We start from the raw sequence: 15,871 nt of genomic DNA on the forward strand, positions 1-15,871 counted from the left end.
CTTATTTCCCCTGTTCTTTAATGAATAATCGGAGTAGACATACTGGGTAACTGGCAGAATCTCCATATTGACTCTCTAAACCAAGCTTGTTTAACCTGTGGCCCATGGGTCACATGTGACCCTGGATGGCTTTGAATGTGGCCCAACACAAATTTGTAAACTTTCTTAAAACATTATGAGTTTTTTTTTTGTAATTATTTCCCCCCCGCCTCCAGCTCATCAGCTATTATGGTAGTGTGTTTTGTGTGTGGCCCAAGACAATCCTTCTTCTAATGTGGCCCAGGGAAACCAAAAGATTAGACACCCCTGCTAACCCATAGACGGAGGACCATGTGGTAGGAGAGCTAAGTAGAAGACTTTAGAATTTCCCCTTTCTTCAAAGATAGTAAATCAAAAGTAATAACATATCCATGAGGAAACTGTCAAGATTGATGTCACTATCAAAGATTTAAAATAAGACTTGTGATATCTATCACATCCCCATTTAGCTCACTTATTTTGCCTAGGCAGAAGTTAAATGGATCTTAGAGAATGGCTGTAGACTACCCTCAACTTAATTATTGGGTGACTCCAAATGTAGTTGCTGACCCAGATGTAATATCCTTATCAAACCACATAGCCCCTGGCATTTGATATGTAGCTATTGACTTAGTTAATATCTTTTTCTGCCAATTTACAAGGACCACCCAAAACAATTTGTTTTTATCTAGCAGGGCCAACAATATGGCTTCACAGTCTTGCCTCAGGACTAGATCAATTCTTAATCTTAGTCATCGTAACATTTCACAAGCCATCACACTGATCCACTACATTGATGATATTATGCTGATTGTCTCTGATGAGAAGAAAGTAGCAAATACTTTAGCTATCCTTGTAGAGCATATAAGAATTAGAGGGTGACAAATCAGCCCCAGAGAAATTCAGCAAAATTTCTGGGCATTCAGTAGCCACTATGCTCGATAGACTTTTTTTTTTTTTTCTTTTTTGAAAGGGAGTCTCATTCTGTTGCCCAGGTTGGAATGCAGTGGTGGGTCTGGGGTCACTGCAACCTCTGCCTCCTGGGCTCAAGCAATCCTCTCACCTCAGCCTCTTGAGTAGCTGGGACCATAGGTGATCACCACACCTGGCTAATTTTTGTGTTTTTTTTGTAGAGATGCGGTTTTGCCATATTACCCAGACTGGTCTTGCACTCCTGGGCTCAAGCAATTCACCTACCTCAGCCTTCCAAAGTGCTGTAATTACAGGCATGAGCCACTGCACCCAGCCTCAATAGTCATTTTTGAATTTAGGGGCCACATTTACAACGTTTGAATATACTACCTCAACCTGTTTACAGAGTAATTCATAAGGCTACCAGTTTTTAATGATGATCAAAGTAGAAGAAGGCTCTGCAGCAAGCCCAGCAGTACAGGCTGTGCTACCACTTCAGCTTTATGATCTAGCAAACTCAATGACTCTCTTAGTATCTGTGCCAAAGAGGAATGCTCTATGGAGCCTCTGGAAAGTGCCGATAGCAAAATCACAATGCAGACATCTAGGATTTTGAAATAAATATTTTCTTCAGATAACTGTTTACTTTTTGGTAAACAGCTTCTGACTTGCTACTAGGTAGATATTGAATGTATAATTATGGGTTACCATGTGGACCAAGTTTCCCATCATTAGGTAAAATCTGACCTATCGTGCCATAAGGTTGGCGATGTACAATAGCAATATATCACTGAGTGGAAATAGTACATGAGACAGAATTAGAGCAGATATGGATAGTACCAATAAGTTGTATGAACCAGGGACTCAGACTTCTCTGGTAGCAACTCTAATGGCATTGCCTCGTCTCCTTCAACTCATGCCTGTAGCTTCTTGGCAATTCCCTTAGTCCAGTTGTTAGAAGAAAAAAAACAAAACAAAACACCTCAAATCTGATTTGCAGACAAATCTGAATCTGAAGAATACACTAGCACTACCCAAGATTAGACTGTATAGCACTACAGCTCTACCCATGAGTAACTATGAATAATACTCAATAAGGAACATTCTTTCTGTAGGCAGAAATTTGAACAGTCAATACGGTTGTCCACTATGTTGGGAATGAGACATGCCTACAAATACAGATCTATATTGATCATCGATAGGTAGTCGTTAATGGTGTGTATGGTCAGAGTTGGAAGGACAGGATTGGAAGATTGGTGAGAAGGTCATTAGTTTGAGGAAGAGGTATGTGAACAAATCTTTCAAAATGAAAAGACCCTGAAAAAATTTGTATCCCATCTGAGTGCCCACAAAAGCACATCCATTGCAGAGGAGGCTCTTAATAATCAAGTGGACAAAATGACACATTCTGCACATCAGTCAGCCTCTCTCTCCAGCTGTCTCAGTGCTTGTTCAGTGGGCCCATAAACAGGGTCTTTGTGACAAGACTGGAGCTGTGTATGCATGGGTTCAGCAACATGGCTTCCCCTTTCTAAAGTTGACTGGGATAGCACTGCTGCTGCGTTCCTAATCTGCAGAGACCAACATTGAGCCCCTGCGGGGATCAGCCAGCCTCTGGGTGGCAGGTTCATTATACTGGATTTCTTCCTTCATTAAGGGGGCAGAGACTTCTCCTCACTAGAATAGACAAATATTCTAGATACAGATTTGCCCTTCCTTGACATCACCAACGTCTGTGGACTCCTAGAATGCTTAAGGGCATGGTGAATACAGAGTAGTAGTTAGTGTAAGAAAGAAGCCATAGATATTCATTATGACCTCGCAGCCAATTAGGTAAGTGAGGATTATTGTAGGTTTGCATTTTTTTTTTTTTTTAATTTTTTCCATCAGCTTTCCCAGGTTCAATGCACATTTTTTCTTTGCTTCTTGTATCTAGGTTTTTTTTTTTTTTTTTTGGTATATATTAACAATTTTATTCTCTCTCATTTTCATTTTAAAAACTGTTAAATAGAAGCCATTGGAGATCAACTTTACAAAATAGTAAAATATTAGGTAACAGAATATTTAGTGAGACTGTGACACAATTTAAGGAGTAACTTAGAGTCACAGCAGTGGCTACAATGGCTGTTAGGACTCTATGTCTCTCATTTTTGAGGCAATAGAACTTCTTCACTTATAAAGAACAACAGTTAGACTTTGTTAGGTGAAATACAGAATTGCGTTGTTATTGTGCAGGAGTTTAAGTGTGTGGGAGAGGGTGCATGTGGAAGCTGAGTAGTCGAAAGTGTAGACTTTGCTGCTTATCAGTTTATTGTCTCTTAGTTCCAAATTTACTGTATTAGCCTGCTCTGTAATAATGGAGCTGGGCCTTGTAAATATTTGTTTTTTGCTGGCTTGTTCACTGTTAAGCCTTGTCAGTAGAGGGCACTGGAGGGACACTGAAGTGACTGAGGCTTCTCTTTCTGGTTTCTGTGATGCTCACTGGCTAAGCTCCTTTGGAGCATGGTTTTCCTCTACTGCTCACTCCCCAGTATGATTTTCTCCAGTACTAGGTACCTGCAGAACACAGCTTTTTCTAGAGTTGGTGTTCCCCACACACTCCACTTTCTTTAGAGCTTAATTTGGGCAGCAGTGGTGTACCCTTGAGCCACAGACACCATGGACCTGCTCTGTCACCCAAGTCACTGCTCCCCAAACTCTCACCTCAGATCTACACATGCCAACTGGGGGACCCACAAGACTGGGTGTCTAGGGACCCGGCTGCCCACCTTTGTCCCAGGCAGCCAGCCCAGAGCTGTTGTTGCCTGTGTGGCACATGAAAGTGCACTAAACTCCTGCAGGGGACAACCTCTGTGATTCCAGATTCCCTCAGCAGCCGGCAGTTTTCCTCAGCACTTAGCTAGTTCTGGGGTTCTGTCCCCGGCTGTGAACAGCCTCAAGCCACCAACTATGTTTATAAGGTAAATAGATGGACAAATGTTTAGTTTTGTTTTTTTTTCTTGAGACGGAGTCTCGCTGTGTCACCCAGGCTGGAGTGCTGTGGCGCAATCTCAGCTCACTGCAAACTCTGCCTCCTGGGTTCATGCCATTCTCCTGTCTCAGCTTCCCGAGTAGCTGGGACTACAGGCACCAGCCACCACGCCGCTAATTTTTTGTATTTTTAGTAGAGATGGGGTTTCACCATGTTAGCCAGGATGGTCTTGATCTCCTGATCTCATGATCCTCCTGCCTTGGCCTCCCAAAGTGCTGGGATTACAGGTGTGAGCCACTGCACCCGGCTGATGGACAAATGTTTTAAAATGCAGTGCCTCTGCCTTGGGGGGAGGGAATACCAGTTACATGAATAATCTCTGGATCCACCTAAATCACTTCTCAAAATTCCTCTACTCCATAGTATGCCATAAGTAATCAATGCATATCTTTCATCCGTAATGTAAAAGTCATTCACAGGTGCAGACGTAGCAGGAAAGAGCATGTGAGACCCTGAGTTTGTGACTCCCTTGACAGGTAATGTGGTATCATAATTACTGGTTTGTGTCAAACTGTCGAGGTAGAGTTGGCTAGCTCACAAATCCAGATTCTATCAGCAACCATTCACATTCAGAGATGACGACAAGGGAGATGTCTGTCTGACTAGGGGTAGCTGAGAAGTTGGATGTCTCACCCTGTCCTTGTCAGTATTGAAACCTGTGCCTCACAGTTGCTGATGGTTAACTCTGTCACTCAGCTTTTTGTCTCACAACCTGCAGATATCTTTGTTCAGAAAGCTGTTCTTAGTTTATAACAATTGCATGTAGTTTAGTTATCCACTGGTGGCATTGCCCAGCCACCCAGAGTAACTCTACTTTGCCTTTAGCTGAGATCTTTGAGGTGTGTCTACTGCTACCCACTCTGAGACAGAATGTGGCTGTCTCCATGCAGTTTGCTTTGCATCAGTGTTTGTCTCTTGTCATACATCCACGTGCCACTTCCTGCTCAGAAGAAATGCTGCCAAGGGTGTAAACATGAACTTAAACATGATCAAAACTAACAAATTACAGCAGCAAAACACCATGAGATTTGATAGACCAATAAATGTAAGCAGAAATGACTTTCTGCCACTCCTCTGTTCCCTAACACTTTAACCAGTAGATGAGGGGCACATAATAAAACTTCTACTCAAGCACTTAAAGGTTTATTATCAGGGCAAGGTCTTTAAATTTTGTTTTTCTTTGATTTGTTTTGAATTCAGTTAGGAAATACAGATGATAGATAGGAAATACAGATGATAGATAATGTGTGGCAAAGATCCAATGAGTTTTATAATAATTCACAATAGTGTACTTTTCTTTTTTTTTTTTTTTTTTTGAGACGGAGTCTAGCTCTGTCGCCCAGGCTGGAGTGCAGTGGCGCGATCTCCGCTCACAGCAAGCTCCGCCTCCTGGGTTTACGCCATTCTCCTGCCTCAGCCTCCCGAGTAGCTGGGACTACAGGCGCCCGTACTTTTCTTAATCTATAATCTGTATTAGGATATTCGGATGTAATTTTGTGTTTTTTTCTGCTTAGTGTGGTTACCCCTAACTATTTACAGTATGCTTTAATTCAGTAGTAAGCAAGTTTTATATACCAAATTAGACATCATGGCAGTTAAATTCATCAGGAACCAGACTTTAAACCCCTGGAGTTGTAATGGTTTATTGTCACAAACATGGAAAGAAGTGAAAGGAACCACTATCTTATTTCATTAAATGTTACTTTCATGTAAAATTACAATGTTCTGCTTTCCACTACTTCAGAAAATTGCTTCAGTTGGAATTTTTAGGTTAAATGAACAATTAGTATTTCTGCAACCTATGCTTCTCCATCTAGAGGGACAATCATGATGGATATTACCTTGATATTTTCCCTTCTCAATTTGTGTTTAAACAAGATCCCCAGGTAATTCATAGTCACTTTGAAGTTTGAGAAGCTGTAGTCTAGCTAACTGGAAGCCACCACTTTTTAATTAGATTATTTTAAATTTGTAAGATTTCAGATGGAAGCATATTTTTACCCTTGAGAATAATCCATTGATTTTAACACAGTGTCACAACCAGTTAAAATTGTGTATATTGCTTTAGCTTTTCACTTTATGAATATTTTTATTAATGACTTTTTTAAATGTCTACATATATACCAGGATACAGATTAATAACTTTTTAAAACCAGGTCTCTGAATTTCACTCTTAGAAATTCATAAGAATTTAGAATTTAGAAGATCTCTGAATTTTTTTTTTGTTAGTTTTTAAAAACTGTTTTATGATTTTTGACTTCTCTTCCTCTGTGAATCTGATCTTTGGTAATTAGCAAATAGCCATATTGGACACAGCGTTTAAAGGTTTTAGAAAGTGTACAAGAAGAACAAACCTTTTATCTGCTAATCATTTCTAATGTGCAAATATGACATGTTTTATCCTGAGTTTGCTGTTGTGCTGGTTTTTTTCTTATCAATTCTCAAACTTCGGAGTCCAACTGGAAGTTGATTGTAGGAGAGATTTGTTTTGTTTCATGAGCTGTTTTTACATAGGTCTTCCAATATGGCAGGTAGTACTGACAAGGAACATGGCATTATTCCCAGAAAAAGGAATTAAGAATCCTGGTTTCATTTTACTCATTCATTTATTGTGTGTCTTTTGGCTTATGTCTTTCATTGTTCAGGTATCAATTTTCCCATTTTTATGATTGGAATAAAATATTTATAAAATGATTTTATAGAATCATAATTTGCAATAAAACCTCAGTGCCTCATTTATATCAGCATAAGTCCCTGTGTCCTTTTGGAAAACTGTGGGTCATTCCTGCTTTGGATTTTATTATATATCTCCAAGTCTAAATAACTTCTATTCATTTACATCAAGAGTCTATTTTGAAACACTCATCTTCGGCGTATTAGAAATTAGTAATGCAACTGCCTTTGGACAGATATAACCCTTATCAGATGCTAGTTTTGATTTGCCCAAATCTTGTGATCTAGACAAGTAGTTCTTAACCCTCGCTGCTTGTTAGAATTATCTGGAGAGCTTAAAATAACAACAAAAGCAGAGTATATGCCCTGCCCCCACACCAATTAAATCAGAGGTGAAGTCTAAGGCACTTTACTTTTTAAGAGCTTTCCACTAATGTATATCCAGAATTGAAGACAACTGATAGAGATGCTTAGTGTTGAGTGTCATTCAGCATTAATGGAAGCCTGATATTGCACGTTAACAGCAAAGTACAGAAAAGTCATAATGAAAATCCCATCGATGTTGGAATCTTTAAGTGATCAGGGTTGATAAGAGAAGATTCAGAAATAGTCTGAAAAGATCAAAACATCATCTTCCTATTTCTAGGCTCTGCCTCTGTAAGGTTCTCAACTTCTTAATCTTCCATTTTAAGATCTACAACCTTATTTTCAATCTTTATTTCTGAAAAGGTACTTTGAAAAGTTTTAAAATCATTTATTTGTAAAACATTACCCAATGATAGGAAGCTATTTATAGTTTTTATGGTTTTTCCTCAGTTTTTTTTTCTTATCCCTTTTATTTAGGATATCAGTTCTTGACTCTTAAACATTTTATTTTAGATAATTTCAGTTAAAAGCTCAGGATTTTACATTGAACCTGAGTTTGAACACAGTTAGAAAAATGCTGGTCTTAAACTGAACTGTCATGGCCAAGCCACTTAATCTCTTTGACTCTCCATATTGATCAGTAAAACTGGAATAACAAGGGCTAGGCGCAGTAGCTCATGTCTGTAATCCCAGCACTTTGGGAGGCTGAGATAGGAGGGTTGGGGAGGTCAAGGTCAGTCTGCCTGGGCAACATAGCAAGATCTTATCTCTACAAAAAAAAAAAAATAATACTTCACAATATTGCTGAGAGAGTGAGAACTTATGTATTAAATGTCATTTAATACCAGGGACCTAGTTAACATTTAGCACAAGTTAAGGATTGTTTTTGTTGTTGTTTCTGATAAAATCTTTGTCCTCTTTCTTCCTTTTTTCCAGTGAACAAATTTTTCTGGGTGCCTACTGTGTTACCAACTTTGTGGTAAGTGCCAGAAAAACAGCCATGAATAGAATTACTGTCCTTCTGATGAAGAATTCCTCTACTTTATGATTTATTCCTAAAAAGAACTCTCTTCCATCGGCATCATTAATTCTATCCTTCTTTTCAATTCCCACCCTACCCACAGATATGATTTCTGACATAAAATGTTTTGGGAAAACTATCACTACTGTGGAAGAATCTAGTTCTGTCATATCCTCCTATTCTGTGCTTTCTCTGAACTCTTTTTCCATGTTCTGTCAAAATATCTCAGGGAAACCAGCTCAATTCTTCTCAAATTCCTAATTTAGCCTACCTCTAGCTACAGACTAGATAGCCCTGGAGAAGGCTATCTATTTTTGCCTTTTTTTTTTTTGGCGGGGGTGGGGGAGGGCTAGTCCTCTTAGGAACAGAAAGGAGGTGAACACAGGTTGATGAATGTCTACTTTTCGTCAAGATACAGTTAGAGAGGATGAGGTTGTAGTTCATCAACTGGGAACCACTTTCCTGTGAGACCCCAACATTTTGCCCATTCTTACCTTCCTGGAACCCCATAGATGAGGTTACTGCCCTAATATCTGGAAGTGCCCTGAATCCTAAGCCTTAGGATCTTGAAGGCATGACTACAACTACTCTCTCTGCCAAGGTTCTCTTCTCATTTTTCACTAAAGCCCATTAGACCAGGTCTAATGAAGTTCAGTTTTAAAGGTCAACCAACTATTACACATTTAACATCTCTCAAGTGTGAGGTAAGATTGTAAAATTACCTCCACTTGACATGGATAATTTATCTGTGTTTTCATTTGTGTTTTTTATTTTTTTGCTCACCCCCCCTCTTCATAGGATTGGAAAAATTGGACTTTCTTTCCAGTCAGTCTCTTTTTTTCTACCCTTAAATGTAGGTATTTCTCTGTCCTATTTGTTTTACATTACATTTACCCCAAGACTGACTCAAGTTTTCATCTCTACTGCAGAGCTTTTTCATAATTTCCTGTCCCATATATCTTTTTGCTCATCCAAACTCACTTTGGAAGTTCCCTTAGCATATTACATTTGCTACATCCAAAACTGAACAAATTATCTCCTTAATTCCTACCCTGAATCGATGCTGCTTCTTGTGTTTCTTGCCTTTGTTAATGTTATCACTTTACTCATTTGTATTAGTTTGTTCTCATGCTGCTAATAAAGACATACCACAGACTGGATAACTTATAAAGAAAAAAAGGTTTAATGGACTCACAATTTAACATGGCTGGGGAGACCTCACAATAATGACAGAAGGTGAAAGAGGAGCAAAGGCACGTCTTACATGATGGCAGGCAAAAGAGCATGTTCAGGGGAAGTCCTATTTATAAAACCACCAGGTCTCGTGAGACTTATCCATGACCATGAAAACAGTATGGGGGAAACCACTCCCATGATTCAATTATCTCCATCTGCCCTGCTCTTGACACATGGGGATTATTACAATTTAAGGTGAGAGTTGGGTGGGGACACAGCCAAACCATATCACCATTCATCTCCCATTCTTCCCTTTCTCTCACCAAGACCGTTGTTTGATTCCACTTCCTGGATTTTTTGAAATCATTCCACTCCATCCTTTGGCCCCCCTCATCTCATTAATATCCATCACCTTTACTGGGGCTTAAAAACTTGTGATTTTTCTAAAACAGAAATTTGATTATGATCTTTTATTTTTCTTTTTTCTTTTTTTTGTTTGAGACAGAGTCTCGCTCTGTGACCCAGGCTGGAGTGCAGTGGTTCTATCTCAGCTCACTGCAAGCTCTGCCTCCCGGGTTCACGCCATTCTTCTGCCTCAGTCTCCCAAGTAGCTGGGACTACAGGCACCTGCCACCTTGCCCGGCTAATTTTTTGTATTTTTAGTAGAGACTGGGTTCCACCATGTTAGCCAGGATGGTCTCGATTTCCTGACCTTGTGATCTACCCGCCTCAGCCTCCCAAAGTGCTGGGATTACAGGCATGAGGATTATGGTCTTTTCTTAAAAACAGTTTTCTCTATTCCATCTATTTTGGAAAAAATTGATAATTTCCAAATTCACTGAAAGATGTACAAGACTTTATGAACTGATCTTTAACTGACCTTCGAGCCACATCACTTGTCATTCTCTCCCTATGCCTTCCACTTATGCTGTACTGAAGGACTGATCATGCTTTTTCTTGCTTTTATGGTTTTGCATCTGACATTCCCTCTCTATTTTCCCTCCTGTCTACCTGCCTAAAATGTACTTGTACTTCAAGATTTTGCTCAACAGTGTCATCTCTAAGAAAATTTTTCTAACATTTCTCCTGACCCTCTACGCTGTTTACTTTTTCTTTTTTTTTTCTTTCGTTCTTTTTTTTTTTTTTTTTTTTGAGATACAGTATTGTCCTGCTACCCAGGCTGGAGTGCAGTGGCACAATCACAGCAGTGCAGCCTTAACCTCTTGAGCTCAAGCCGTCCTTCCACCTCAGCCACCTGAGTAGCTGGGACTACAGGCATGTGCCACCCCATTTGACTAATTTTTGTATTTTTTTGTAGGATGGGGTCTTGCTATGTTGCCCAGGCTGGTCTCAAACTCCTGGTCTCAAGTCATCCTCTGGCCTCAGCTTCCTAAAGTGCTGGGATTATAGGCATGAGCCGCTGTTCCAAGCCTGTGTAGCTTTGTCTCTTGTCATAACACATATCACACTGCTTTGTGACTGGCCTCTGACTTCCTATATTTCAATTCTGCTTCTTGAAGGTAAGGGCTATCTTTAATTTTGTAACCACAGCCTAGCACAACATTTGACACATAATTAATTACACAACTGTCATGTGGTTCTGTAACTTCTTATATTCTTTTCAAAGGTTTGAGCAGTCATTTCATTTTTTACATGAAATTCTTAAAGCAACCAAAGCTCACAAATATTGGAATCTCACTTTTATGAGCAATATATGCCAGAATTGGGGTTATCTTTTGGAGCAGAAGTGTCCACTCCATACTGAAAAGAATATAGAATTAGAAATAGTATGTAGAACTAAGTTCTGCCTATTTTGTTTATTCCGCTTAAAATTTCCTGCCAAAAACCAGAGAATCCATCTTGGAACCTGGTTTTCTTACTTTAAATTTGGTGAGAACTTTGGAAGAGAAGTTAAAGAAGGTGTCAAAAGTTAATTTTCATTGCTATAGATGATATTTCCTTTAAAATGTATTTAGACCATAGGAGGAACAAGCATTTTCCCTCCCCTTTGTCCCTGCAAATTTCTTGACTGGCTATCACAGCTCATAGTATGTAATCGTTTCCTGAAAAGTCCTATTTTTCTTTTCCTTTGTTCCTGTTGTCCTATATTAGGGTTTAATAAACTTGCTATCCTGTTCTTGGGGTCAATTGCAAGCAATATTTTATCAAACCAAATTCTGCTTTTTTAACTTAATGACCTCTATAGGCTCCCTAGAGACACTGCAAGTAAAGCTAATGAATTCTCTTTTTACTATTAGATCTTATATTTCTGTGAGCTATTAAAACTAGCTGTTATAAAACAACAAATTAAATGCCACTGATTTTCTTGTTTTTAGGGGTTCCTTCAGGATTCACAAGTACTATTGGGTCAGAAAATCTGGGAGAATGATAGTTTACTTATTGATGAAACTGCTGTATTATCGTCTTTGGTTAAGCTGGAGTAGACCTTAGTTTGAAAGTAAACTACATAAAATGAAGGCCACTATTTTAGGTGGATGCCTGGTAGTACCTATCAGTATACCCTTGCTTCCTTATGGAGCTCTCTTTTTTGTAATTCATTTAATGAGGTCCTTTGATTCCTTGGTTATCAAGTGAAGATATTCTTTTTTGACTCAAAATATATTTATAAAATTAATTTTATAATTAGTGGATATTAGAGTTTAAAAAGAATGTATTTTTGAATGGAGACGAATATCAATATTTTGCAACCTCAATAAATTGTAGTAAATCGTAACAATTATTTTCTTCCGAAAGTGTAATTGTCTTGAGGACGAGATATCTTTGTATTCTTGTTAACCATAAGAGTACATTGGTAGCTTATGTTCGGTTGTTGGTTAAATGAATGCATTGAGCCATGCCTGTAGGACTGAATAGCTGCTAATACCATCTATCATTTCTGTTTATAGGTACTACCATTTAAAGATACCTTCTTCTCAGCAAATCTATGATAAAAAATATAAGTAACAGAAGAAATAACTGTTATCTGTCAAGCGACAAGCTTTTAATGTCAGAATGGCTCACCTAAAGCGACTAGTAAAATTACACATTAAAAGACATTACCATAAAAAGTTCTGGAAGCTTGGTGCAGTAGTTTTTTTCTTTATTATAGTTTTGGTTTTAATGCAAAGAGAAGTAAGTGTTCAATATTCCAAAGAGGAATCAAGGATGGAAAGAAACATAAAAAACAAAAACAAGATGTTAGATTTAATGCTAGAAGCTGTAAACAATATTAAGGACGCAATGCCAAAAATGCAAATAGGAGCACCTGTCAGGCAAAACATTGATGTTGGTGAGAGACCTTGTTTGCAAGGATATTATACAGCAGCAGAATTGAAGCCTGTTCTTGACCGTCCACCTCAGGATTCAAATGCACCTGGTGCTTCTGGTAAAGCATTCAAGACAACCAATTTAAGTGTTGAAGAGCAAAAGGAAAAGGAACGTGGGGAAGCTAAACACTGTTTTAATGCTTTCGCAAGTGACAGGATTTCTTTGCACCGAGATCTTGGACCAGACACTCGACCTCCTGAGTATGTTGAAGAATATTTATTGTTTATTCTTTATCATCAGGCTTTGCAGGGGACAGAAGGGTGAGCTAAGGAAGTTGCCTGTTCTTTAGCTACTCTAAGGCAGAAAATCAGCAAATACTGTTTGTTTAACCTGTTGTGTTTATTTTTTGCTTATAATGATTGAGGCTACATATCCCTATTTGCGCTTGGTGAGGCAGTACAGATATGAAAATTATTAGCTTGGAAATTAGAAAACTGATTTCTAGATCTGACTGCTATCCACAAGGAAATCCTTTATTCCTAAATACCATAGCTTTCTCGTCTATTTAGGGGGAATTATTGGACAATTTTTATGGGAAATGCAGAAGGTAGAAGAATTGTTTCCATTTCTCTGTGTATTTCTTTAGAATAAAAATGTTTAAAAATATGCCAAGATTTTGGAACCGTTGGATAATATTTTATAGATTTGTAAACCAATTCACAGTCTTTGTGATTACTTTGACTCAAAGTCTTTAAGTACCTAATTATATTTCAGAATGCCCTATTTTTTGTGAACAATCCCAAGTAGCTGGAATTACAGGCACCTGCCACCGCAGCTGGCTAATTTTTTGTATTTTTAGTAGAAACGGGGTTTCACCATGTTGCCCAGGGTGGTCTTGAACTCCTGACCTCAGGTGATCCGCCTGCCTTGGCCTCCCAAAGTGCTGGGAGTACAGGCGTGAGCCACTGCACCCGGCCCGCCCTCAGCAGATTATTCATTCTTCTTATTATTATTATTGCTATTATTATTTTGAGATGGAGTTTTTCTCTGTCACTGAGGCTGGAGTGCAGTGGTGTGATCTCGGCTCACTGCAACCTCTGCCTCCCGGGTTCAAGCGATTCTCCAGCGTCAGCTCCCGAGTAGCTAGGACTACAGGCATGCGGCACCACATCTGGCTAATTTTTGTATTTTTAATAGAGATGGGGTTTCACCATGTTGTCCAGGCTGCAGTGCAATGGCACAGGTCTCCGCTCACTGCAACCTCCGCCTCCCAGGTTCAAGCGATTATCCAGCGTCAGGCTTCCGAGTAGCTGGGACCACAGGCACACAGCACCCTGTCCGGCTAATTTTTGTATTTTTAAGAGACAGGGTTTCACCATATTGGCCAGGCTGGTCTCAAACTCCTGACCTCAAGTGATCCTCCCACCTCAGCCTCCCAAAGTGCTGGGATTACAGGCGTGAGCCACTGCACCCAGCCCCTCAGTAGATTTTTAAGTGTACAAGATAGGCCAGGTTCGGTGGCTCACACCTGTAATCCCAGCACTTTGGGAGGTCGAAGAGGGCAGATCATCTGAGGTCAGGAGTTCAAAACCAGCCTGGCCAATATGGTGAAACTCCATCTCTTTTAAAAATACAAAAATTAGCTGGACAGGGTGCTGTGTGCCTGTGGTCCCAGCTACTTGAGAGCCTGACACTGGAGAATCGCTTGAACCTGAGAGGCGGAGGTTGCAGTGAGCAGAGATCTGTGCCATTGCACTCCAGCCTGGGTGACAAGAATGAAACTTCATCTCAAAAAAAAAAAAAAAAAAGAGTACAAGATAAGCAAACTGGAAGCAAACAATGCCTATGTATTTTGCTTTACTTTCTGGATATTAGAGAATTACATTTGGCAGTGAACTTGAAGATAACTTTTGGTCTATTGTTTCACTGAGGTTTTTCTAGATTTAGGATTATCAATACCGGATCCAACTATATGAGTCCCTTAACGTTGAAACTGTGTAACTTAGATTTCTGTTGAGCTATTCTAGTCTGATTGATTTTTATTCTTTTGACATGACAATCAGTGACAGCTCAAAATGAACTTTTTTCTCCCAATATAGCATTAAGAAGCTGCAATAATTTTTCAATAGTGTTAATCACTAAGTAAGTGAAAAACAAGTAAGCACATTAACAACATTTTTCGGTTGGAGTTGAAGATTTAATTATTTCTTACTTTGGACAGGGTTTGTACAGGTGGTAAAGATTTGTTTTTTGACTTCATGATCCACCCGCCTTGGCCTCCCGAAGTGCTGGGATTAAAGGCATGAGCCACCGCGCCTGGCCTGGCCAACATGGTGAAACCTCATCTCTACTAAAAATACATAAATTAGCTGGGCGTGGTGATGTGCGCCTGTAGTCCCAGCTACTTGGGAGGCTGAGGCAGGAGAATCGCTTGAACCCGGGAGGCGGAGGTTGCAGTGAGCCAAGATTGCACCATTGCACTCCAGCCTTGTGACAGAGCAAGACTCTGTCTCAAAAAAAAAAAAAAAAAAGTTTTGTTTTGTACTTCGAATGTAGCCAGTATCAGCAAATAACACGTTTTCTGAAGAACTGCTAATGTTTTCCATGCTCATTAGAAATATAGATCTAGTTTCTTCCAAAGCCAGATGGTCATGTGACTGATAATTTAGGCATGTTTCTATGTGCCAGGTTTTTAAAATGGTTTGACTGGAATGAGACAGTCGCTTTGGCAAGTTATTTTAGTTGGACTATTTTAAATGTGTAAAATAATTTTCAAAGCATACATTTAACATGTTAATTGTTTCAAAATGAATGGAGTTTATGAAATTATATTGTGAAATTTTATTACTTATATTAATGATATAACATGACATCTTTACTTGATATTGGTAATTGTCAGTTAAGCAAATAAATCCTAGTTTAAACTGACGGAAACTTTTGTAAGATTAAAGTGATAACATTTTACTAGTATGAATTTTTGTGAAATTTTACACTTTAAATCTTCAAAACCATTTTATAATTATTGATTAATACTATATTAGTTAACCACATAGCAAATAAAGGTAGGAAAAAAATCTTAAACTAGAATTTCACTTTCTCCTCAAAATGCTTATAACAAATCAAGAGTTTCCTCTTTTTTTTTTTTCCTTTAAAAATAAAATACCATAGTATGGAATTTTTCGTAATTTTTCCTTCTAGTTTATGTTGGTTATAAACTTTTATGGGTTCAAAATATAAGCTTATATTTAGTTATTTATTTCTGTGTAATTGTGGTTCAAGTGTGTATATGAATAGTTTGTGTTTGAGCTTTTTTTAAATTGGTAGTTTATCAAAAATTCAATTTAGAGTAAATAATTTGTTTTTATTTATGAATGATGAAGGTGCTTATTTTTTCTGCCCATGCACCT

At 38.7% G+C, this 15,871-nt stretch overlaps 1 protein-coding gene across 6 annotated transcripts in view; it reads left to right on the forward strand.

Moving 5' to 3' along the window:
* Nucleotides 1-15,871, forward strand: part of GALNT3 (polypeptide N-acetylgalactosaminyltransferase 3) — a 46,572-nt gene that overhangs the window by 12,173 nt on the left and 18,528 nt on the right. For 2 of the 6 annotated variants that reach the window (XM_033231258.1, XM_033231260.1), the window contains exons 2-3: nt 7,937-7,979; nt 12,104-12,724. In XM_033231258.1, the coding sequence (XP_033087149.1) occupies nt 12,210-12,724 (515 nt within the window). In that variant the 5' untranslated portion in view covers nt 7,937-7,979; nt 12,104-12,209. Of the gene's footprint in view, nt 1-4,370; nt 4,438-7,936; nt 7,980-10,581; nt 10,718-12,103; nt 12,725-15,871 lie in introns of those variants that run through there. The other 4 variants (XM_033231257.1, XM_033231262.1, XM_033231259.1 and 1 more) reach the window with 3 other exon arrangements.

This window comes from Trachypithecus francoisi, unplaced genomic scaffold (assembly GCF_009764315.1).
Source record: "Trachypithecus francoisi isolate TF-2019V2 unplaced genomic scaffold, Tfra_2.0 Lachesis_group13, whole genome shotgun sequence".
Lineage (NCBI taxonomy): Eukaryota > Metazoa > Chordata > Mammalia > Primates > Cercopithecidae > Trachypithecus > Trachypithecus francoisi.